The sequence below is a fragment of the Schistocerca americana genome, chromosome 7 (genome assembly GCF_021461395.2).
Source record: "Schistocerca americana isolate TAMUIC-IGC-003095 chromosome 7, iqSchAmer2.1, whole genome shotgun sequence".
In the NCBI taxonomy this organism is placed as follows: domain Eukaryota; kingdom Metazoa; phylum Arthropoda; class Insecta; order Orthoptera; family Acrididae; genus Schistocerca; species Schistocerca americana.
Window position 1 is genome coordinate 83,812,325 of NC_060125.1, and position 26,449 is coordinate 83,838,773.

Here is a 26,449-nt window from a genome sequence, read left to right on the forward strand (position 1 = left end):
CTGTGAACGTTTTACTAAGGCACACACACTGATGGGCAAGCATCAGCTGGCGCGGAACTCACCTGAACTGCCAGTATTCGCTCTTGCCAGGGTCCAGGGTCGTGTGGTTTCTGGAGTACCTGTTCCCTCGTCCGTTGGCCAGCCACACGTCGTAGCATTCGTTAGAGTCCACCAGAACATACGCTAAACAGAGAAAGGCTCGCTGTTACACTTCGACTGGAGATCAACCTCAATTAGCCAAAACGTAATGACCACTGCCAACTGCAAAGTCGCCTGGTAGCTCGTGGCTCGGTACAGAAAGTATACAGGGTGTTACAAAAAGGTACGGCCAAACTTTCAGGAAACATTCCTCACACACAAAGAAAGAAAATATGTTATGTGGACAAGTGTCCGGAAACGATTAATTTCCATGTTAGAGCTCATTTTAGTTTCGTCCTCCTACGCTCAATCGAGCACGTTATCATGATTTCATGCGGGATACTCTACCTGTGCTGATAGAACATGTGCCTTTACAAGTACGATACAACATGTGGTTCATGCACGATGGAGCTCCTGCACATTTCAGTCGAAGTGTTCGTACGCTTCTCAACAACAGAGTCGGTGACCGATGGATTGGTAGAGGCGGACCAATTCCATAGCCTCCAAGCTCTCCTGACCTCAACCCTCTTGACTTTCATTTATGGGAGCATTTGAAAGCTCTTGTCTACGCAACCCCGGTACCAAATGTAGAGACTCTTCGTGCTCGTATTGTGGACGGCTGTGATACAATACGCCATTCTCCAGGGCTGCATCAGCGCATCAGGGATTCCATGCGACGGAGTGTGGATGCATGTATCCTCGCTAACGGAGGTGATTTTGAACATTTCCTGTTACGCTGGTACGTTCTGTTGCTGTGTGTTTCCATTCCATGATTAATGTGATGTAAAGAGAAGTAATAAAATGAGCTCTAACATGGAAATTAAGCGTTTCCGGACACATGTCCACATAACATATTTTCTTTCTTTGTGTGTGAGGAATGTTTCCTGAAAGTTTGGCTGTACCTTTTTGTAACACCCTGTATAAAATGGGCAGATGCGAGTGCGGAATCATTCTAGCGAGGATATTAGCTGCAAATGCATATGCGACTTTGGTAAAGGGCAGATTGTTGCGGTCTAGTACCTGGGAGATTGCGAAGATGGTTGACTGTTTGTATGCTACTGTCACGAACATCTGTGGAAAGTGGTTGAAGTACTGTGAAACCGCTAGCAGCCGACAGGGTGTTGGACGCGCACACCTCATAACGGAAAATGGATGTCGAGGAATCAGTGGCGATCTGTGGGAGGTATGGCGACAGAGTACAATGCTGGTGCAGACACAAGTGTTGCGGAGCACACCATTCAGTGCACATTGTTGAACTATGATTTCACAGCCGACGAATCTTTCACGTCCTCACGACGACTCCACGATGTCATTAGTTGCTATTACGTTGGTTGTGTCATCGAGCTGGGTCGTGCATAAATGGAAATGTCTGGATGTTGCATCAAGCAGGCGAACGGCTATTTCGAAACATGCACTGCGCCACAGACGTAGGCCGGTGGGGGCAGTATTGACCGTGGAGGACATTCACCTGGGCTTCAGTGGGACCTGTAACAGTAATCGAAGGCACCTTGACAGTTGTGGATTGCGTCAACATTACTCGTAACAGTTGCATCCCTTCAGGAGTGATGTCTTTCCCGACAGCGACGGCATCAACCAGATTGATGACTGTCCGTTTCACAAGGCCAGAATCGTACTACAGGTGTTTGAAGACCACGACAGTGGACTCACTTTCGTATCTTGGCCACCAAATTCGCCTGATCTCTCCGCAATGGACTGTACCTGGTACGCTAGAGGTGCCAGCACCGCGCTTACAAGACACCAGGCCGTCATGTACGGTAATTACGTGCCCTGTGGACTTCCGAAAATTTACGAAGTACTTGTCGAATACATACCACGCAGAACATCTACTACATTGTGCTCGTAAGGTGAAACAACACATCGTTAAGCAACTGGTCATAATGTTTTGGCTCATGAGTTTATACAGGTTTAACGTAGTTCAACCAGTTGTACAATACGTTATCGATGTCCAGCTTTACATTATAGATCTACAGGTGCATGGTGTGTGTGTGTGTGTGTGTGTGTGTGTGTGTGTGTGTGTGTGTGTGTGTGTGTGTGTTTTGTACTTTAGCTCGTCACAGGAATTCCTCTTTTATGTATACCCGTCAATGACTCAACGCTTCTGATATTCGATGAATGGTCTCCAATTCTAAAGAATACTCCGTAAGTTCCACGTGATGTTACAAACTTTCAGGGATCATGGACAGGGATATATGTACCAATGTGTGGTAATGATCACCAGTCTGGAAACGATCGAGTTCAAAGTTATAAGCGAAAATTGTTCTGATGCCTTTGACAGTGCAATACGTGTACCAGTTCTGTCACTGCTAAGATTGTAGGTAGGCAGCTTTCAGAGGACCAAAACAAGAAAAAAATGTATAATAAGCATGTGCTCTAAAATGCATACCTTAAGAGCTAAGAGCAGTTGTTCATCTTTCCTTCTGTGAAACACATCCCTCCTATGAACAATGTGCTGGTGTAACCTGTCGACAGTAGGCGCTGGATCGAGCGCGTCTATCGCGAGAGAGACCAGAGATACACCGAGAAGCAACACGCCATCGGCACCCTCTCGACAACATGTATCCAGACCGCCGCCGCTGACCGGAGAGCCTGAGGCACTAACTCACACTATAGTTGACGTCTGTCAGTTCACATCGCAGGTTACGACTGTACATATCGACCAGATTAGTGTAATAGCAAGGTTACCGATACTGTCTGCAAGATGACTTTTACTGATGGACTCTGTTCAAGTTAAGTAGCAGCTTCAAGTAAATAAAAAACCGTATTCATCCACCTGTGCAATTGCGTTGTAGAAAAAGGTTATCGGCCACCCATAACAACATTCTTTCCCTTGTTTCCTTGCGGTACAAGACTCAAGACTCCACGTTATCGACTAGGATCGGGTAATTCAGTGGCGATAGAAGATAATCAACTTGGCTAAAGATTTTTCTTGCGTCTTTTGTGTTCCAGATTGCAGGGGTGATCGTTTTCAAGTTTTTCTAATTGCTAATTTGTTGTTGTGTTCTTGCATGTATTTCTGGAGGAGAGCCGCAGAACTAGTCAAATTTCTCTTTTCAGATACTTTGCTTCCTTTTTGATATACCGTAGTTGTGTAAACCATGGTTACCCCGTCCCCTCCACCCCCTGCCTCCGCGCCTCAGTCGCAGACGGCCAATTTGATGGATCTAACACAAGTTTTTCAGTTGCAGAACCAAGTCGCTCTCTGACGACGGTAAAACTACTACTGGCTGCACCAGCTGCGTCGGCCGCACAACCACAATCGACCAACCAATCAGCCCAACAGACGAATAGATTGAATACCTGACTCAGTTCCAAGTACACTGTCAAGTTCATCATGTTCAATGTTCTGTAAAGTTACAATACATCCATTCGACTACAGGGTCCCCAGTGTTCAAGTTTCCCTACTGCGTCTCCCTAAGAACTAGCTCAAATAGCTGTGAGCACTATGGGACTTAACATCTGAGGTCATCAGTCCCCTAGAACTTAGGTTAGTTAGGTTTAAGTAGTTCTAAGGACATCATACACATCCATGCCCGAGGCAGGATTGGAACCTGCAACAGCAGCGGTCGCGCGGTTTCAGACTGAAGCGCCTAGAACCGATCGGTCACACCGGCCGGCGAGAACTAGCCTATGACCAGGTAATCGCTGCATTAACTATATACTATGACAAGCAAATCCACGTTGCTGCAGCTAGATATCAGTTCTTTCGCTTGCAGGAAAAGCCGATACAGACGTACCGCCAGTGCTACACAGAATTAACGGGCATGCTAGGAAGTGTAAATTTAAGTGTAGTTGTGGCAACTTTTACAGTGATTTAATGAGAAGGGATACAATAACATTCAATGTGGCAGATAGCAGAATACAGGAACAGCTCTTAAAGTACTTTGATCCATTACTTCCCCAAGTATTGCAAATCTTAGAGCAATATGATTCGGTTTCCATAGCGGCCGGTAAGTTTGACCAGGCCCAGATTTTTCGGTTTGAGTCGTTCCTTGGTCGCGATAGACCAAAACAACCACAACAACGAGCGTGTACACAGTTGCGTACACAGCCACATAGACATGTAAATAGGCCTGTAAATTTAGTGAAGTCATGCCCTAGATGGTTTGCTCGACACCGAAGACAGGATTGCCCATCACGTAACGCAGCGTGTTACACCTGTGGAAAAAAGGCCATGCCCAAGCAATTTGTTTGCAACAGCAGAAAGCCGCCAGTTTTCCACGCTCGGAGAAAAAACAGGCTCGTGCACATGCAGTCAACGCTGTGTTTTCAAAAGCTACAACAGGTTCTGACAAAAGTAAGATTAAGGTTGTGCCTCGTTCTAGCCCTAACGCTCTGTAACGACGATCTAACAAATTATTTGTCTCTTGCGAATTGCTGGCTGTCGTGTGAACTTTGTAACACAGGTGCCTCAGTAGCTTTGCTCAGTCATGCCACGTACGAACGGTTAGGCTCACCACTCCTTTCTAAATCTAGCGAGAACCTCACTGCTTACAACTGACAGGAAATTCCAGTGCTTGGACAGTGTAGTTTGCTGCCACTTACAAATCTCACACTAGAGCAGTGAATTTTACTGTGTTGAAATCAAGAGATATTACGAATATACTCGCATTAGATGCCTTTGATTTGTTTGCGCTTAGCATCCAAGACACTGTACTTTCAGTGACTGTTTTGTCTCCAAAAGACAGTGTCTTAAGCTTGCTTAAAGAATTTTCTGAAGTATTTTTAGGAGGACTTTTGTAGCTTATGTTACGTTGAAAGACAATGCACAGTCTTTTTCGAGGGCCGACCCGTTACAATAGCTTTAAGAGACACAATAGCCGGTGAAGTGAAAGATTGCACGATCATGGTGTAATTACTCCCATTCGAACTAGTCAATGAGAAGTCCTCTAGTTTTGTTGCCTAAGCCTTCTGGTCGCATTTGCATTTGTGTCGACTTTAAGTCTACAGTCAACCCACAGACAGTAGATGCCACTTAACCGTTACCTTGCCCTGAGGATCTCATGGACAGGCTTGGTGCAGGACATCACTTTTTTAAAATAGATTTGCGTCATGCCCACTTGCCGATACCATTGGATGAAGTATCAGAGAAAACGTTTGTTGTAAATACACACTTGGGACTGTTAAAGTATATGCGTTTGCCCTTCGGCGGTGCTTATGCACCCACCATTTTTCGACGTTACTTTGAACAGCTGATTGCAAAAGAGCCATTTTGTTCAAATTACTTTGACGATATTGTCTCAAAGCGTATACGAGAGAAAAGCATTGCCAATTTGCGTACACTCTATCGAGTTTCGTCTCGAAAAGTGTGACTTTTTTCAAACTGAACTACAGTACTTAGGTCACGTGATAAACAGTCAGGGTATGCACACCCTCCAGTCTCATTTGCTTGCAATCCGTGACTTGCCTGTTCCTCGCAATATGTCTGAACTGCAGTCAATACTAGGCAAGATGACATACTACTTTCGGTTCATACCGAATGCCGCTCAGATGGCGACTCCATAGCATCGCTTGCGTCGAAAAAATGTACGTTTTGTGTGGACTAAAGACTGTGACGACGCATTTCAGAAACTCAAAAATGCCTTGCTTAGTAATTTTGCAAGTCGATGCTTCTTCCTACGGAATCGACGCTGTCCTTTCGCACAGAATTGGCGCACAAGACACACCTATTGCTTTTGCATCGAAGTTTTTAACATATTCCAGTTGGCGTCTGTCAGTTCACATCTCAGGTTACGATAGTACATAGCGACCAGATTAGTGTAATAGCGAGGTTACCGCAATTGTCTGCAGGAGGACTATTACTGATGAGCTTGTAACACGAACATGGACTCTGTTCACGTTAAGTAGCAGGTTCTTGTAAATAAAGAACCGTATTTATCCAAGTGTGCATATGTGTTGTAGAAAAAGAATAACAGCATCCTCTCCCTTGCTTCCTCCAAACAAGTGCCCATAGCTCTTATGGTATGCGGTTTGGAGCCCATGTTTATTACGCATTTATTTTCTTTTTTCGTCTATACGACTTAAGAGTGGAAGGACTAGATTAAGGTCAGTGTGTACTTTTCTTCGAAACACATTACACTTTTGCCGGACTGAGTGGCCGCGCGGTTTGAGGCGCCATGTCGCGGATTGCGCGGCCCCTCCCGCCGCAGGTTCGTGTCCTCCATCGGGCGTGTGTGTGTGTGTGTGTGTGTGTGTGTGTGTGTGTGTGTGTGTGTGTGTGTGTGTGTGTGTGGTGTTCTTATCATAGTTTAGTTTAAGTTGTGTGTGTAAGTCTAGGGACCGATGACCTCAGCAGTTCGGTCCCTTAGGAATTCACACACATTTGAACTATTCAACCGTCAAAAGAAAACAACAGTATTCGTCTCTTCAAATTTCTCAACAATTATAAAATGCCACTACATTAAAGACACGATAGTGAAATAAATTCGTAAATCGCTATTATCAGCGCGCGAAAAAATACAGCTGTTACCTGAATGACATTAAACCTCACTGTAAAAAAAGAAATTATTTTTCGTAGTAATCGACTATTCACGTTCATGAACACAGTTAATGAAACTTATGATATACATAAGTTGTTCCCAACACTAAGCACTGATCAAATAAAGGAACCTGCGAGACTGGATATAGCCACCGTAGTGAAACTCAAAATAGCTGTAGGGGTCGCCTACTTCCGCGCTGGAAACCCCTACTCTTTCGGCAGGATGCAGACCGACGACCCGTGTGTGCGTCGTTAGACGCAGTAAAACAGTATTCAACATTATTCCACTTATTACTGAGCGCACAAGTCGTTGCCGCGTCTTCTGCGACGGCTGCTGACGAGGAAATCTGGAGAGGAATCTGCCGAATCGAACAGCGGACTCGCGGCTGCTGGGGACACTGCATCGGCTCAGAGCAGAAGACGATGACACCCTGATGCGGTGGTTTGCCGCCCGCTGGGGAGGCAGACGCGTCCTATTCGTAGCCCTGCGTGTAGGTGTCGCTAAAGGAGACGTGTGTGTCTGTTTCACACGCCGTTTCGGGTAGTACCGAATCCCTCCCAGATCGCTGCCCATTTTCTTCCATCAGGTGGACCGCATGTCAGGCGCTGTGATGTCGTGCCTAACGTTGAACCTGGCCCGGCGGTACGTCAGGCGGTCGTACTCGCGCAAAGCTGCAATTTTAGGGCAGCTTCTGCCCTGGAGATTTGCATACTCAGTCCTAGGACTCTGGTTCACTATCCGCAGCTACTAATCGCTGATGTTCTCGTGAGGCCTCAAGAAGAAGATTAACACTGCAACAACCTCACACACACAATGTCACCATACAATAACCAGAGGATCGGGTTTGAACGACATGAACGTCATCAATGCTACTGATCGAGTGTTCTAGGCTAGTGGGGGTGGAGTATTTTGTGTCAAGGAGGAGAGGCTCCGCGTTACGACGTCGTTCGTAATGGCCGAATCGGTTCTGCTCTTCACAATTTGTCAGAATGTGGCGAAACCAGCGCTGTATCATTTGAGAGATACAGAGGCGATCGAGTGTGCCGGGACTTACTCCAGTTCACCGCTACTAACGCCACACCATCATAACGCGACTGTGCGTAGCATACAAGTATTGCGCTATAATTTAAGAATGAAATTAAAAATTACAAAGGCTTTTACAAACTTTGTCAACATACGCTACAGTATATTAATGTTTAAACTGTTAAATCTCAGTGATCAGATGAATATCTTTCCCTAAATACATCGCTTTATAAAAAAAAAAGTGGCGTTAAATATAAAGCCAGAATGCCAAAAGTTGGTCATAATGTGCAAATGTCAAAATCAGCTGTTACAAATTTGATTCTTCAGAACAGAATTTTGATCAAAATCGGATTTCTTAAGAAAAATTGAAGGCGCTAAATATTAGAAATATGAAAGTTTTTATGAAGTTTCAGTTTGATATAAAAAAAGCTATGTGACCCCATTAAACTATCTCTAATAGTTTTCGAGTAATTTGCTGAAATCTACATTTGGAACAAAAGCGTCCTTACTTGTAGTAGATTAAATATGTTTATATTAATGATAGTTTTGATTACAGCACGTGATGAAACCCATTAAATAATAGAGATATAACAAGTTCCAAGACTTTGATGCGAATACCAGTCAATACAAGGGCTCATAAGGATGTAGTTCAGAAGTCATGTTCCACTGTAGGTTCCGTTCTAAAAATTCTAGACGGGAAAAGTTTGTAGGTGGGCGAGCTATAATTTTTCTTGTGACTGAAGCCTGTCATACAAAAATTGCGAACATTCTAAATTGATTCATAACCGAGTAATTACATAGTACATTTCCGAGAAAGCGGCCATTTAGTTGCTGCTATTTGGGAATAGAGCGGATGACTGCAGGTGTTCCCTTCGGCCGTCCGCTGCACCCATATAGAAACACGACCTGCGAAGCAGTGACTATACTTCACTTCGCACCTACCTACCATACGGTCAGCGTCAGTCAAACGCCGGCTTAGGGGCTGTCTCAGGTGACGTCAGAACCCACCGATACAAAACCTATGTTTTTGGCACAAATATGAAGTGAACCCGCGAGCACTATGCAATGTCCTGGATCGCTTAGATTTCGCGGAAGAAACAGTTTGTGTGCTTCCCGTAATATTAATAAAACGCGTGGCAAGTGGTGAGATTATTTTCCACTTTTGTGGCGAGAAATTAACTTACATTACTAGAAGTCAAGGCGAAAGACCATTTATTGGGAACTCGCCGTAGAGGTCGCTACTGAACTGTTCATAGTGCTCTTTATGGTATACACATTATTATTATTATTATTATTATTATTTTTATTTTTATTATTTCTTTCCTTTCTCAGACGTTGGTTAAAAACGGAAAATGAGGCGGAGCTTGATCAAGCGTGACTTCCTTTTAACTGTGGGGTATATGTTACATTGCATTTAGGAACTTTCGGGTAATTGAACATGTATCAATAATTACAGATTTCTGTAGTTGTATATATACGTTTGGATGTAGCTGTATTGCGTTGATGTACTGGTGGATATTGTGTGGTACGACTCCTGTAGTTGATAGTATAATTGGTACAATGTCAACTTTATCCTGATGCCACACGTCCTTGACTTCCTCAGCCAGTTGCATGTATTTTTCAATTTTTTCTCCTGTTTTCTTTTGTATATTTGTTGTATTGGGTATGGATATTTCGATTAGTTGTGTTAATTCCTTCTTTTTATTGGTGAGTATGATGTCAGGTTTGTTATGTGGCGTTGTTTTATCTGTTATAATGGTTCTGTTCCAGTGTAATTTGTATTCATCATTCTCCAGTACATTTTGTGGTGTATACTTGCATGTGGGAACGTGTTGTTTTATTAGTTTATGTTGTATGGCAAGTTGTTGATGTATTATTTTTGCTATATTTTCATGTCTTCTGGGGTATTCTGTATTTGCTAGTATTGTACATCCGCTTGTGATGTGATCTACTGTTTCTATTTGTTGTTTGCAAAGTCTGCATTTATCTTTTGTGGTATTGGGATCTTTAATAATATGCTTGCTGTAATATCTGGTGTGGTGTCACCGCCAGACACCACACTTGCTAGGTGGTAGCCTTTAAATCGGCCGCGGTCCATTAGTATACGTCGGACCCGCGTGTCCCCACTGTCAGTGATAGCAGACCGAGCGCCACCACACGGCAGGCCTAGAGAGACGTACTAGCACTCGCCCCAGTTGTACAGCCGACGTTCATAGCAATGGTTCACTGACAACTACGCTCTCATTGGCCGAGACGAATGTTAGCATAGCCTTCAGCTACATTTGCTACGACCTAGTAAGGCGCAGTATTCAATTGATATTGAGATTCTATTAGTGTATCATCAAGAGCGATGTTCTACAGATGTGGATTAAAGTTAAGTATTCCAGAAGCTACGTACTTTTCTTTATAGCATTCATTACGTATCCTGTTTCAGACCTCACGCCAGCCTGCTTGAGTTTAAGCGCGTGCCTTTCGGCTTCCTCTCATTGTGTCTAGGCTGTCTTGTCTAGACACATCTGGTGTTAATTGTTCGATCCCGTATTGCAATCATGAATCCTTCCATCTCACTGTACACATTGCCTTTTCTTAGCCATGTGTTGGATGCGTCTTGATCGATGTGTGGCTGTGTTAGATGATACAGGTGCTTGCCATGTAGTGTTTTCTTTTTCCAATTTACTTTCTTCATATCTGTTGATGTTGTGATCTAAAGGGTTGTAGAAGTGGTTATGAAATTGCAATGGTGTATCCGTTGTATTTATATGAGTGATTGCTTTGTGTATTTTGCTAGTTTCTGCTCGTTCTAGAAAGAATTTTCTTAAATTGTCTACCTGTCCATAATGTAGGTTTTTTATGTCGATAAATCCCCTTCCTCCTTCCTTTCTGCTTAATGTGAATCTTTCTGTTGCTGAATGATTGTGGTTTAATCTGTATTTGTGGCATTGTGATCGTGTAAGTATATTGAATGCTTTTACGTCTGTGTTGTTCCATTTCACTACTCCAAATGAGTAGGTCAATATTGGCATAGCGCAAGTAATTATAGCTTTTGTCTTGTTTTTTGCTGTCAATTTTGTTTTCAGTATTTTTGTTAGTCTTTGTCTATATTTTTCTTTTAGTTCTTCTTTAATATTTGTATTATCTATTCCTATTTTTTGTCTGTATCCTAGATATGTTTTTTCCACCTCTACTATGCAGTCGCTGTGGTTATCCAATATGTAATCTTCTTGTTTAGTGTGTTTTCCCTTGACTATGATATTTTTCTTAAATTTGTCTGTTCCAAAAGCCATATTTATATCATTGCTGAATACTTCTGTTATATTTAGTAATTGGTTGATTTGTTGCTGCCAGTAGTTTTAGATCATCCATGTATAGCAAATGTGATTTTGTGTGGGTATGTTCCAGTAATATTGTATCCATAATTTGTATTATTTAGCATGTTGGATAGTGGGTTCAGAGCAAAGCAGAACCAGAAAGGACTTAATGAGTCGCCTTGGTATATTCCACGCTTAATCTGTATTGGATGTGATGTGATATTATTTGAATTTGTTTGGGTATTAAGTGTGGTTTTCCAATTTTTCATTACTATGTTTAGGAACTGTATCAATTTAGGATCTACTTTGTATATTTCCAATATTTGTAGTAACCATGAGTGGGGTACACTATAAAGTTTTTTGGTAATCAATGTATGCGTAGTGTAGCGACCTTTGTTTAGTTTTGGCTTGATATGTCACCTCTGCATCTATTATCAGTTACTCTTTACATCCTCGTGCTCCTTTGCAACAGCCTTTTTGTTCTTCATTTTTAATTTTGTTCTGTGTTGTATGTGTCATTAATTTCTGTGTAATGACTGAAGTTAATATTTTGTATATTGTTGGTAGGCATGTTATGGGGTGATACTTAGCTGGGTTTGCTGTGACTGCTTGATCTTCAGGTTTCAGATAAGTTATTCCATGTGTAAGGGTATCAGGGAATGTGTATGGGTCTGCAATATAACTGTTAAATAATTTAGTTAGATGTGAATGTGTTGAGGTGAACTTCTTTAGCCAGAAATTTGCTATTTTATATTTTCCAGGGGCTTTCCAATTGTGAGTAGAATTAATTGCTTGGGTGACTTCATGTTGCAAAATTATCACTTCAGGCATTTGTGGTATCATCTTGTATGTGTCTGTTTCTGCTTGTATCCACCGTGCATGCCTGTTATGTTGTACCGGGTTTGACCATATGTTGCTCCAGAAGTGTTCCATGTCTGTTATGTTTGGTGGATTGTTTATTTTAATGTGTGTGTTATCTATTGTCTGGTAAAATTTCTTTTGGTTTGTGTTGAATGTTTGGTTTTGTTTCCTTCTATTTTCACTTTTGTATCATCTAAGTCGTTTGGCCAATGCTTGTAATTTCTGCTTCTTTTCATCTAATTGCTCTATCGATTCTTGTTGTGAGATTTTACCTAACCTTTTTCGTTTTTTTTCTGACATTTCATTTCTTATAAATTGTGTTAGCTGTCCGATGTATTTTCTCAGTTTTTATATTCTGATCTGTAGCCTGTGTTGCCATGCTGGTTTTGTGGGTTTCTTCTGTGTTGGTTGGTTCTGATCTCTGCCTAGTGCGTATATTTAGTGTAGTGAGTGCTCCTATATAAACCAGTAGTTGTAACTCTTCCATAGTTTTCATTTATTTTGTTGTGAATGATTGTGTTGATAGTTTTTGTTGTTTCGACTTGTGGGTTATTTGGTGGTCTATGCAAGAATGGTCTGTCTGTATTCGTGTCTTTGTATTCTATGTATGTCAGCTGAAATTTTTCTTCTATATCTAACATGTGTCACTTCGTGTTCTATTTGTGCTTGTTCTGGTGGGTGTCTTAATATTTCGTTTTCCTCTGATTGTTTAATTGATGCGTGTTGTTCTTTGTTTGTTTGCTCTGGGATGTTTGAGTCCATTACTTTATTTTCTTCTTCTTCTTCTGATTGCACATTATTTTGTCCCAGTATTTGTTGTACCTGTTTGATGTTTTCTAATTCTGACTGGGGTATCCTGTTATTTTTGATTATTACACGGATCTGATCAGCTAGTTGTTGTTCTGTTAAAAATTTTAATTTTGGGTATCTGGTAATAAATGTTGTGTATACTTGTAATCTGTATCCAGTTGTGTTGGTTTCTAGGTTTGTTGCTTCGTAATAACAGAACATTAGGTGTCGATTAACTTCATCTGACCATCTCATCCTCTTTGTTTTCCTTCTAGCGTGGTTGCAGGTAGCATATCCTGCAAAACACCTCTATTTGGATTTAAATCATTTACCGTGTCGCTAGCAGTGTCGTTACCATTGTGGACGAGCATAGGGTTCAAGCATCGTCCCCGACCATGACAGCGCTTGTCCCAGGCTTCATTAGTTCTGTCCTGAACCAACTAATCACACTAAAAGGGGGTTAGCCCTATTAGTGGTTTGTTCTTTTCGTCCCCTTTTACGACTGGCAGAACATACCGGAGGCCTATTCTTTTCCCGGGCTTCCACTATTACTATTATTATTACTATTATTATCAGGAATATTACTGTTCTTTGCGTGTGAAATTTTCTTAAATATAATTGAATCAGTTAACACACAACTTTTATTTATAATTATAGTTCCTGATCCCGCTGAATAGAGTAGAAACATTTCTTTCAGTGGGCAAGACAAGAATGTGGACTTGCAGACTGGAAACTATAGTCAGTATGTTCTCCATCGCTTTCTGGCTGACCACAAAAATAGTTTTCAGGATCTCGACGAAGACGCCGAAAAACTTATTATTAACCTGCCACCCCACAATTAGTCTTCAGTTTGCTACGGTGTCTTTACCACCGGCTGTTCGAACTTAGAGATAAATTGGACTCTCTTGTTTCCCTGCTATTTTTTACGTAACACAAACCAACATGCGTTAGGCCTGCCACACCATGTGAGGTCGCCACGTCAGTCCAGTGGCCCACGCCGCATAGCGAGGGGTAGTGGCTTCGCGGCCGACACGAGAGCAAGAGGAGTCAACCCACGACATCGGTCTGGCCGGTGCGAGCTGCGACGCCGTGGTGTAACTGGTTCTCCGAGCGCTACTGGGCCCCTTCAGTTACCATCTTGTGGAGCTTGGCTCGGTCCTCTCCTGGTGCAGGGATGTCGTTTTGCCAGTGGGCGTGTTTCCTCAGCACGGTTCGGTTCGAGCCAGTATTGCCTCCGTCGTGTGTCTGGAAGAGAGTCGGAGACGCACCTGCAGTGCAGTCGCGAAAGAGCAGCGGGCAGTCGGTCGGTTAGTGTGGACCAGGAAAGACGGGAGATCGCCGCGCCCGTTGAAGCGGATGGCAGTGGACGGTTTGAGGCCGAGCGGTTCTAGGCGCTTCAGTCTGGAACCACGCGACCGCTACGGTCGCAGGTTCGAATCCTGCCTCGGGCATGGATGTGTGTGATGTCCTTACGTTAGTTAGGTTTAAGTACTAAATTCTAGTGGACTGATGACCCGAGATTTTAAGTCCCATAGTGCTCAGAGCCATTTTCGGACGGTTCGGGAGAGCGATTTGGGGGTGCTGCGGCAGGTCTTCTCGAGAAATCGCAGTTATTATAAGTTAGGTGATTGGTGATATGTTGTGATTTACTCTTGTTAAATTTTACTTAGTTTTCTTGGTCAGTCTCTCGTCCCCAGCTTGCTCGTCTGTCTCTCGTCCGCGTTTGTTAGGCAGTTAATGTTTGTCTGTCGTTCGGAGCTACCTGTCATGTTTGTCGGATTTGGTGTGTTAACGAATTTATTGCTTGGAGAATAATGGCCTAATACCTGAAATATGTTTTGACGTTGCCTATGATCTTGAGGGGCGGTATCTGTGTACTGTAGAACATCTTATCTGGTTTGGCCAACCTTGTATAATTTTATATAAGATTGCATTTGATGGGCCTTTATTTAAATGGTCATTTTAGTATATGAAGTTGTCACCCTTCCACCGTAAGACTTTTCTTAAAATCAAATTGCACCTTCGGTGGCAAGTTAATCTTTTAATTTTAGTGTTTTGTACCATTTCCATCCCTCCTACGGGCTGCATAGTTTGTGTGCTTGTGTGAATTGTTAAAACTTTTACTTTATGGTATCTGGTGTGTTGCAGATTTGCACCAGTGTAGTCCTTAAGATGTTGTTGTGAGCGGTCGTGACTACGGCCGTGTTAAAAGGGAGCGGCAAGGTTCTTAGCCCGAAAGCTCATACTAAAAAAAAGTTATTTCTGCCTCTGAATAAAAAAATAGTTCAAATGGCTCTGAGCACTATGGGACGTAACATCTGAGGTCATCAGTCCCCTATAACTTAGAACTACTTAAACCTAACTAACAGAAGGACATCACACACATCCATGCCCGAGGCAGCAGCAGCAGCAGTCGCGCGGTTTCGGACTGAAGCGCCTAGAACCGCTCGGCCAGCGTGGCCGGCCCCTCTGAATAAATTATAACTTGATATTTACAGTGTGCTTTCTGCTTATAATTTTAAATCTATTTCTTTTAAAAAAAAGCTTTTAGAAATAAAATTCCCATTTGTTAAAAGCAATTTGATTTTGATTTCATCAGTTACTCCCTGACAACTACTTTCACGCTCACAATAGTGTGATTAAATGTGTTAATGTTCCTGATGAATCGCTAGTAAATAAAATAAATTGTTAAGAATAGTCTTTGAAAACTAAATCCACGGTTCATTATTGAGATCTGGCGCAGCACCCCCAAATCGCTGGTTCTTGAGTCACCAACAGAGCCTTTTTGGGTAGCAGATAAGCCACACAGCACTTCTGAGCATGCAACGAGCCGCATAGCCACGGACAGGTGACCATTAGGACATTGGATCATATGATGGCAGGCGTCGCCGCCGGCAGTACTGAGGCAGCAAAAAGAGACGTGTCCAGGCAGGGCTCCAGTGGGGTGGACTCCGGCGACAATGGTCGCCGCAGGTTCAAAAGCTTATGGACAAAGAGAGCTGCTGAAGTCTCTTTGGAGCAGACGGCGGGCAACTTAGTTCAGGCGACGCCACAGTAGGGATGGCAGAAACCTACCAGTTAAAGCCGACTGCAGTAGTTTCTGAGCAACCGGTACTTTCGTTATTGGTTATTGCAGGCTTTCTCCTTTTTTACTAATAACCTGGTAAAATAACCGACATATCAGTTTGCCATAACAGCAGTGCTAAAACTTAAATATAACGTTTTTAATGAGCAGTTTTTATTCTTGAAATTTTATTGGCTGTGATTCAGCAACCTTACCCTATTTAATTACAGAAACGTATGTACAGTCACTTTGGTTGCACAAAATTTTGTCAATTGACCACGGTTTCGACTGCTCTAGGGCAATCTTCATCAGTAAGAAAAGTTACATACAGTACTTGTCGTCACACCATGGTTTAAAATATCTGAACAAAAGTGCCCTCCTCAAACAGAAATGTCGTAGGAATCTGTCAATTTGTAGGAAATGTCATTATTGTTTGACACGAGAGCACTTTTGCTCAGTCGTTTTAAACCATGGTGTGATTACACGTATTCCATGTAACTTTTTATACATGAAGATTGCCCTATTGCAGTGGAAACCGCAGTCAACTGACAAAATTTTGTGCAACCGAAGTGGCTGTAGATAAGTTTCTGTAATTTTTATTCGTAATATTTCCATTGCTTTGAACTATTTGGTTGTAACAGAAATTGGTCAGTACCATTTTAATAACGACGCCTACAGTTAGAAGCTAAGTAGCAACCACATGATATACGATTCGGTACAGCGTTGTAGGGACAGTAATGTACCTGTTGCACTGTCTTGGCCTACTAGACGGCACGTGTCTCAGTGCAGGGTGCAAGACTTGCCCCCATATGATCTATACGTTGGTTTCTCGCTGTCGTCCTCGGACATCTGTTATACAAAGGGGTCCAAAAAAATGTATCCACTGTTTAAAAGTCCATAAGTGGTAAACTGTCTCATCTTTGGTAGCGTAATAGTTTGTAGTTCCGGCAATCGCCACACAAGCGTTGTATTGCGTTGTTTCGTTTTTTCAGATGACAGTCGCCAGATAGTCAGTGGTTTGTTGTTAGTTGCACCTGGCGCAAGGCTTACATTCGATGAAAGGAAGTCAGTTTTGAAGTGGTATTTTAAGTACGAAAACATTATTGAGGTTCAACGGCAATGACGAAATGAGTATCAAACAGAGCCACCGACACATTTAACGATTCGTCGTATTCTAGACAAATTTTAAGCCGAAGGCTATGTTAAAGATGTACACAAGCAACGATCTGGTCGACCTGTAACAGTAACAAGTCCAGCTAACTCCCTTGGTGTGTTACAACAATTCACTCGCTCACCACAGAAGTCTGTGATACAGTGTGCCCGTGAAACTGGAGTGAGTCGCTCAAGTGTTCGGCGAATTTTGAAGGCAGCAAAGTGGAAGTGCTACATCCCACGATTGCTACACGCAACGAACGAGGACGACCCAGTTCGTAGAATGGAGTACTGCGAGTGGTTTACTAACATGGTGAGCAACGATGAAGTTTGCAGAGATGATTGTGTGGTCTGATGAGGCACAGTTCAAACTCAGTGGTACAGTAAATCGCCACAGTTGCATCTACTGGGCCGCCGAAAGTCCGAACGTCCATGTAGACACAGCCGTGAATTTGCTAGGAGTAAATGTGTGGTGTGGGTTGTCTTACAGGGCTTGATTGGGCCATTCTCCTTTGACGGCACAATTATCGGTGAGGTGCACCTTCAGAAGCTTCAGACATCCATTTTACCTGCCATCAGAGACTTGTTGAAGGTAAACTCTTCCGTCTCCATACAACATGGTGCCCCAGCCCACCACCAAAATCGTGCTAGTGCGTATCTCGACGAAAATCTACCAGGAAGATGGATAGGCCGTAGAGGTGCTGTGGAGTATCCACCACGTTCCCCAGACCTAACTCCTCTGGACTTTCACCTGTGGGCAACACCAAAGGACGTCGTTTATCAACAAAAGCCACGCACATTGGATGAACTTCGAGAATCCATCGTACATTCATGTGCAAATATCCAACTGAACACACTGCAGTCAGTAGTTCGTGCTGCAGTTCGGCGGCATCGTTTGTGTGTGACCATTTCGAACACCGACAGTGATATATTTCAGATGGACTTTAAGCTACACGTTCACCAAAAATGAGACAACTCCGTCAATTAGTTTGCAAATTATGGACTTTTAAACAGTGGATACATTTTTTTGGACCCCTCTGTATTGCTGAATGCTACAATCCCTACTTTGGAACTATCTCACGAAGAGTGGTAGCAGTAAAATACGATGTTCTATTGCTTTAAAAGATTAAAAATTGGATGATGGAACAATTCATTGATGCAGCTATAATTCTATTTCCGTGTCATAAACTTAAGATAATAACTGAACCCTTAGTTTTGTGGTTGCTTCACGGTGAAAAATTGATGCCATCCGAAAGTGGCGATGCAGGTAACTCAGCAACTTGCGACCTTTAGCTCTCGCTGGCGGCGCGCGCATCCTTCACCTTCTCAACCTTCGCTGGAGACAACGAGACGGTTTTCTGCAGCACCGTCAACTCCGTATAGATCGTGAGCGCCTAGCTCTTCACCGTCACTATACTTTTACATTATTTGTTCGAAATCTAAGTTTATTACTGGAAGTGATAAACCAAAAAACCGAAAATCTGTAATTTCAGAAACCGGTTATTTTGAGAGGCTTTAACAGTCAGTGTAAATTGGCGACGAAAAGAGCCGGTATAACTGAAAATCGGTTGTTACAGCGATAACCGCCATCCCTTTGTCATCGTCGCACTACCCACCCCGCCGCCCAACAGCGCAGATGCAAGATGCATCGCAACGGCGGCGACTTTTGCCTCGGCACAGCTGTCACCTATGAATGTTGCCTACCCTGCAGCCTTCAGCAACAACAGTACTGATACGCTGTGTGCCACTGCCAGATGTAACGGAACGACTTCCGCTTACAACTATCAACTCGGAAGGTCCCGGACCAGGCTCCTTTACCTCAAACTCATACATTTACCTTTCTTGAGCGTCCCTGAATGTCTGAAACACCATTACTGAAACAGCCTGTTTAACGGTCGGGTCCGGCACGAAACCCTAAATTGCCGATGTCTGCACAGTTGTGACGTCATGTTTCGTGGCCACCTGTTTTACAGCACTGCGTATAGGCACGTTGAACAGTCCGCCACGAAACACCAACTACCCCTGCAACTTTGGTAGTGCCCATCTCCGTTCGGTGTGCAAAGACGATGGTTCTTCTTTGCCGATCTCTCACGTCCTTACATTTGCCCATGTCTACATCCAATGACCGTTTAAAACATAAATGTCTCACTCACTGCCGGCCGCTGTGACCGAGCGGTTCTAGGCGCTTCAGTCTGGAACCGCGCGACCACTACGGTCGCAGGTTCGAATCCTGCCTAGGGCATGGATGTGTGTGATGTCCTTCGGTTAGTTAGCTTTAAGTAGGTCTAAGTTCTAGGGGACTGATGACCTCAGATGTTAAGTCTCATAGTGCTCAGAGCCATTTGAATCTCACTCATCACCACTGCCTTGTCTTCACGTCTGACTGAGGGCGTGATTCGATCGATGTGTCATCTTCAAAGGATTCAAGATTAATCAACGCGTGTGCAAAAGGTGAATAATTTTTTATCCAGTAAGCTTACTCGGAATAGTTAATCATACTTTTCTAGGCAGTATTTCAGGGTATATCTGCTAATTTATTAACCTAGTACATCCAGCCGGAGTTTAACGGCAAATTTGAAAATATTCAAGCAACTTACATCATTATGTCCAGAGTCAGATGAGGTCTACGACAACCGCCGATGTTTCGACACGTTAACACGTCACTTTCAAGGCGCAAATGGTAAAGGTCGTAATTCGCTAATACGCGCTCAACGATGGAATGGTGTGAACTTTCGAAGCCCGGTGGAAAATTGCGAAAGGCGGGGATCAAACCGTTAAGTTGGGAGTGTGTGCACTGACATGCTGTGACGACGTGACAACAGTGACTCGATTACACAGCGTCCAAATCGAGATGCGAATATCGAAGTGGTGCGCTTCCGAAGGTGCAGCAGACCAATTCGTGTATCGACAGAACTGTCTTAGCGGGAACAAAGCTTCAGTGGTTACTACGATAAAGGCGAACTTCATCGCGGCCGTGTTTTTTGGCAAACAGTTACACGAAGATTTTTGACGAAAACAACGTGCTGCTTGCTTCGACTTATGGATCAATAGATATTATTGCCGCACTGATAGTGAACTGTAGAAAAGAAACAAGAAATCAAGAAACTGAAACAGTTCTTTACTAACTCAAACCATACTCCCGTGACATACAACAATATCAGAACTGTTTTTCCTTTCCGGAACGACGTTAAAGCGCTCTGCTAGTATGCAAGTTACGTGGGAGTATAAAGGTAAGGATTCAAAGTTATGCTGCAGCTTCTGACATCAAGAAAACCGTGCCTGAAACAGCGTGTATAGATCAGTAACCTCGAAATAGCAATTTAAAGGAGAGGTAGGACGTCAAACGGACCGACTTTTACAAATAAATTCATAAGACTTTTTCAGCGTAACCAGGAGGGATTTAGGATTCACACTCATAGTAATGGAAGTTCAGAAAAATAACTAATTTTTTTACATGTGCAATTTCAACCTTTTTTACTTACTATTGGCTGCAATTGTTACTATAGATACACTTTTCTTCATAAGTGAGAGTGAGTCTGCTAATTAAAGACAAACTCCTTAATGTAAAACCCTAGAATTTTGCAAATCTATTAAATTTTATAGATAATTATCTCAATTTTTACTACAGTTTTTGAGTTTTTTCTAAACATGAAGTTCCAAATGTAACGGCTCATTCATTTTTTCATAAATTAAATAAATTCTGGAGTTTGTAGACTTAAGTATGGTTTGTATGCTGTGGAAAATTCACCGAAGAATCTCTTACTTATGAAGGCTAGTGTACCTACAGCTACAAATGCAGCCAATAGCAAGTGAAAAAAAGATGAAAATTCATTTTTAAAAAAATTTTTTGTTCTGTTTTTGAACTTCCATTGCTATGAGTGTGAATCTTCAATCCCACCTGATCATTCTGACAAAGTTTTATGAATTTACTTGTAAAAGTGTAGACAGTGGAAATTAAAATGTCGTATGGTGCCTCTCCTGCTCAAAGTCGGCCCCTTTGGCGTCCTACTCCCATTAATGCGCAGAGAACCCTTACGTAGTGCATCTGATCCTTAAGAGTGAATCAACTTATCTGATTGGTATTTCAATGACAGTAGTCTAGTTTATCTTGTAGAAGATAATCTGGGCTCATACTGCTATTTTTAGAATCTCACGACCACGGGGGTTCTTCGTAGTTTGCTGTAGTAGTGTAGTCGTAGTATAAATGCACGTGTGTGGATCCATACTCTCCCAGGCTGAAGTCGATCTGCTTGGCAATTGTTACTACGCATGTCAATGCAACTAACTGTGACAACGCAGTGACGGTACTGTTCCATCTAAGGAAGGTACATTATTAATTTCGACAGCCAAACGCTTAGTGGGTTAGCCATTCCTGCAGAGTACATGGAGGGACCAGCGAGTAAAAGAAAAATGTAACACCTGCATGTGGTTGATCAGGGGAGGCGGAAAACCAAAGAAATGGGAATGTAAGCTTCGGCCGCAAAACTGTGCCAGTCAGTGCGCACGACATGTACCAGTGCGGTGGCCGGACGAATGCGAACGAGCTGTTGGCTCACCCAGAGATGGAGAATAGCGCAAAATGAAATTAACTTAAGGGGAGCCGGAGCTGGTCAAATACAAAAAATTACGATTTTTTTGCTACCGAAAATTAATTGGAACATTCCTCTTTAATGTAAACTTTGCATTATTGTTCTACTCACCCTAGAAGTGGAGTTATTACCATTTTCCCCCACGTCTGCAGAGGAAATAGGCGGCCGCTGAATGCATCTAACACCCTCTCGTGACTTCCTGGCGAACTGCTTGGGATTTTCTCGGCCTGTTACGCATACAGCGCCTTATGTTACGCATACAGCGAGTGTGCAAGGGTTGGCTACATTGTTTTCTGTGACAAATTAAGCGCTAAGAGGCTCAAACAAACTTTAGGTTCTCCCCCCAGGGGGTCCACAACTCTTTTGTGGACATGTGCGTAGCGAGCATGGGACCCCGAGCTAATGTGGCCCTCCTTCCTTTCCGGGCTGCATACCTTCCCTTCCCTTTCCGCATCCCTCCCCGTCCCCCATCTTTGCCCCCCCCCCCCCCATACCTCTGGCTCTTTCCTTCCCTTTCTCCCCCTCTGGGAGTATGGTTTGTGCCTACGTCCGGAGACGGACGCTCGAAACTGTTCCAAATTCCTTGCTTTATAGACTTGCAAGTCCTCGTCCTTCCTCTGTCCTTCTCTTTTCCTTCCCTCTTCTCCTTGCCCTTTTCTCCGCTGCGGCGTTTGAGACCCCCTCTTCTTTCCTTTCCCTTTCTCTTTTTTCCTCCCTGTGCGTGTCTGAAGGCCGACCCACGCACTTCCATGCGTAGCCGGTGACAGGGTAACGCGTAATTCCCCGCCCCGGGTAGACAGGTAGGACACGTACGTACCCCCTGGTAACGGCCAGGCCCAGGGAGGGGTGATTACCCGAGCTGATACCTTCCGAAAGTGCCGATTGGTCCCTCCGTCCGTTTGTCGGGAGGTGCGACCTGAGGTGTGAACAATCACCTAAGGCGGGTGTGCCCTCGGTGAGGGCCCCCACAAGGGAGGAGCGCGCCATCGGAGACGCCGGTAATCATGGGGGATTCTTCCGCAATGGTTTCCTCATCTTCCACTATGTCTGCTCACAAACGTAAGTTCACTGAGTCTCAGCCACAGACGGTTCTTCCATCGTTGCCACAGTTCCTTGTTGTTTCTCGGTCTGACGAAGGTCACGACTTTTCCACGGTCAACCCTTTCATTATTCAGAAAGGTGTCGACGCAATTGCGGGTCCTGTAAAGTCTTGTTCCAGATTACGGAATGGCACCCTGTTGTTAGAAACACACAGTGCCCTCCAGGCTCAAAAATTGCTGCGTACTTCTCTGCTCCACACCTTCCCTGTCCGGGTGGAACCGCACCGTACCTTAAATTCCTCACGTGGAGTCGTTTATACACGCTCCCTCGATGGATTGTCTGATGAAGAAATTCAGCACTACCTGTCTGACCAGGGCGTCACGGCTGCTCATCGGGTTATGAAAAGGGTTGACACGAACATCATTCCAACCCGCACTGTCTTCTTGACATTTGACAAAGTTCAACTCCCATCAAAAATCAAAGCAGGCTATGAGATAATTTCCGTTCGCCCTTATGTCCCAAACCCTACGCGTTGCTATCGATGTCAGCGGTTCAATCACACCAGCCAGTCCTGTTCCAATCCGGCCAAATGTGTTACGTGTGGCAAGGATGCCCATGAGGGTGCTTGTCCACCTCCATCCCCTCGCTGCATCAACTGTATGGGTGACCACGCTGCTTCCTCTCGAGATTGCCCCGTTTTTAAGGACGAAAAGCTCATCCAGGAAATAAGAGTGAAGTAAAAGGTGTCGACCTTTGCTGCTCGAAAGATACTCGCCAGTCGACAGCCCACCGTGCCTCAGAAAGGAAAATACAGCACTGTCCTTGCTTCTCCTCGGCCAACAAAGGAGGCAGCCACACAGACTTGCGACCTCACATTTAGTACCACGGTCGTCAGATCGGCCAGCGCAAAGATCGCCTGTTCAACCTCACCACTTTCACCTGCCCACTCTATGGCTCACCCTTCATCGGGTTCTGCTAAATCTCGAGCCCAAAAGTCAGACGCCAAGTCTTCGAAAAAAGAGCATTCTCGTGAAGAGTTTTTACGTACTGCAACTTCACAACCATCGGTTCCTCCTTCATCTAAACATCATACTTCCAAGAAGGCTACGAAGAAACCCAGTTCCTCTCCTTCTCCGCCAAGGCGTGTCCCATCTACAGCACCACCTGGCGGAAATCGCCCTCGGCCATCTTCTGTGTCGCCGAGGCGCACTGCTGGTGGCCGGTCAACTGGCCGATCGTTGGTGGCAGGAGCTGCTCCTGACCAACCTATGGATCAGGATCTTCTGCCTTCGACTGAATGCCATTCCATGCTGCCGGTCGCAAGCTCTGAGCAGTCGTTGAGTTGACAGCACCCTTGGTCACGTTCCTCCATTTTCTGTTCACCCTATGTCCATTATCCACTGGATTATCCGCGGCATTCGCGCCAATCGGGATGAATTGTCGATCCTCTTACGATCCTACTCGCCGGTCATCTTCTGTCTTCAGGAAACAAAGCTGCGTCCCCATGACCGCTTTGTTCTCCCTCATTTTCAGTCCGTCCAATATGACCTCCCCTCTGTTGAAGGCACTCCAGCCCATGGAGGACTCATGATTCTGCTCCATGATACTCTCCATTATCACCCAATCCCCTTAAACAGTTCCTTCCAAGCAGTCGCCGTCCGTCTTTCCCTTTCTGGATACACGTTCTCTCTTTGTACGGTATACATTCCATCGTCCACACCAATGGCACGAGCTGATCTCCTTCATCTTCTTGATCAGCTTCCACCCCCCTATTTGCTGGTTGGGGACTTCAATGCCCACCACCCGCTTTGGGGATCTCCACATCCTTGTCCACGTGGCTCACTATTGCTAGACGTCTTCCACCAAGCTGATCTAGTCTGCCTCAACACTGGGGTCCCCACATTTTTGTCTGCCTCCTCGGCAAATTTATCTCATTTGGACATTGCGGTCGGTACTGTTCCGCTAGCTCGGCGCTTCGAATGGTTCGCCCTTGATGATACACACTCGAGTGACCACTTTCCATGTGTTCTTAGACTGCAGCCTCAACTGCCATATATGCGCTCGCGACGCTGGAAGTTTGCCCAAGCCGATTGGACACTTTTTTCGTCTCTAGCGACATTCGATGACCGTCGCTTTCCCAGCGTCGACGATGAGGTCACACATGTTACCGACGTTATTCTCACAGCTGCGGAACGTTCAATACCACGCACCTCCGAATTGCCCCGGCGGCCCCCAGTTCCTTGGTGGAACGAGGCATGCCGATACGCAATACGTGAGCGGCGACGTGCTCTTCGCATTTTCCGTCACCATCCAACTTTGGCCAACTGTATCCGATACAAGCAGCTCCGTGCGCGATGCCGTCGCGTCATCCGCGATAGCAAGAAGGCAAGCTGGAAATTCCTTATTAGCTCATTTAACACCTTCACTCCCTCCTCGGAAGTTTGGAGTCGGCTTCCACGGTTCTCCGGCGCGCCTAGTTTCTCCCCGGTCTCTGGGCTCACTGTCGCGCGTGATACCTTAGTGGACCCCGTCGCAATTTCTAACTCATTGGGTCAGCACTTTGCTGAGATTTCGAGCTCTTCAAAATACCCGCCAGCATTTCTCCCGAAGAAACGTGCAGCGGAAGTGCGACATCTTGCTTTCTCCTCTCAAAATCACGAAAGCTACAATACTGTTTTCTCCATGCGAGAACTCCGACATGCCCTCTCTTCTTCTCGCTCCTCCGCCCCAGGACCGGATGGTATCCATGTCCAAATGTTGCTGCATTTATCAACCCATAGAATGCGTTACCTCCTTCGCCTTTATAATCGAATTTGGACCGACAGCTATTGTCGTTCCCGTTCCGAAACCTGGAAAGGACAAACATCTCTCCTCTAACTATCGCCCCATTTCTCTCACGAGAAGTGTCTGTAAGGTTTTGGAGCGTATGGTGAATTACCGTTTAGCTTGGTGGCTGGAATCCCGCAGTCTTTTAACACCAGCCCAATGCGGATTGCGAAAGCATCGTTCTGCCGTTGACCATCTTGTTGCTCTCTCCACTTATATCATGAACAATTTTCTCCGAAAACGCCAAACGGTAGCAATATTTTTTGATTTGGAGAGAGCATACGATACCTGTTGGAGGACAGGCATCCTCCGCACACTGTTCTCTTGGGGCTTTCGAGGCCGGCTGCCCCTTTTTCTTCGCGAATTTATGGCAGAGCGCACATTTAGGGTGCGGGTGAACACTACTCTCTCCCGTACTTTCTCCCAAGAAAACGGGGTACCCCAGGGCTCCGTGCTGAGTGCTGTACTGTTTGCCATCGCCATTAATCCCATTATGGATTGTCTCCTTCCTGATGTCTCGGGCTCCCTCTTTGTGGACGATTTTGCGATCTACTACAGCTCTCAACGGACCAGCCTTCTTGAAAGACGTCTTCAAGGATGTCTCGATCGCCTCCACTCGTGGAGCATCGAAACTGGCCTCCGTTTTTCTCCCAGTAAGACCGTTTGTGTTAATTTTTGGCGACGTAAGGAGTTTCTTCCGCCCTCCTTACATCTAGGTCCTGTCAACCTTCCGTTTTCCGACGTCGCTAAATTCTTGGGTCTTATGTTTGACAGAAAACTCTGCTGGTCCTCCCACATTTCCTATCTTTCGGCTCGCTGTCTACGTTCCCTTAACACCCTCCGTGTCCTGAATGGTACCTCCTGGGGAGCGGACCGAGTGGTCCTTCTCCGCCTCTATCGCGCCTTAGTGCGCTCGAAATTGGATTATGGAAGCATAGTCTACTCCTCTGCTCGGCCGTCTATTCTTCGGCGTCTCGACTCTATCCACCACTGTGGATTACGTTTAGTGTCTGGAGCTTTTTACACCAGCCCTGTGGAAAGCCTTTATGCTGAGACTGCTGAACCTCCGCTGTCCAATCGGCGGGCAGTCCTTCTGAGTCGTTATGCTAGCCATCTGTCTTCCATGCCTGCTAATCCAGCCCATGACATTTTTTTCGACGC

The 26,449-nt window shown here is 44.6% G+C and overlaps 1 protein-coding gene across 1 annotated transcript in view; it reads right to left on the reverse strand.

The window, feature by feature from the left end:
- Nucleotides 1-26,449, reverse strand: part of LOC124622730 (lipase 3-like) — a 147,711-nt gene that overhangs the window by 79,525 nt on the left and 41,737 nt on the right. The window contains exon 3 of the mRNA XM_047148521.1: nt 63-183. Coding sequence (XP_047004477.1) covers nt 63-183 — 121 coding nt within the window. The remainder of the gene's footprint in view (nt 1-62; nt 184-26,449) is intronic.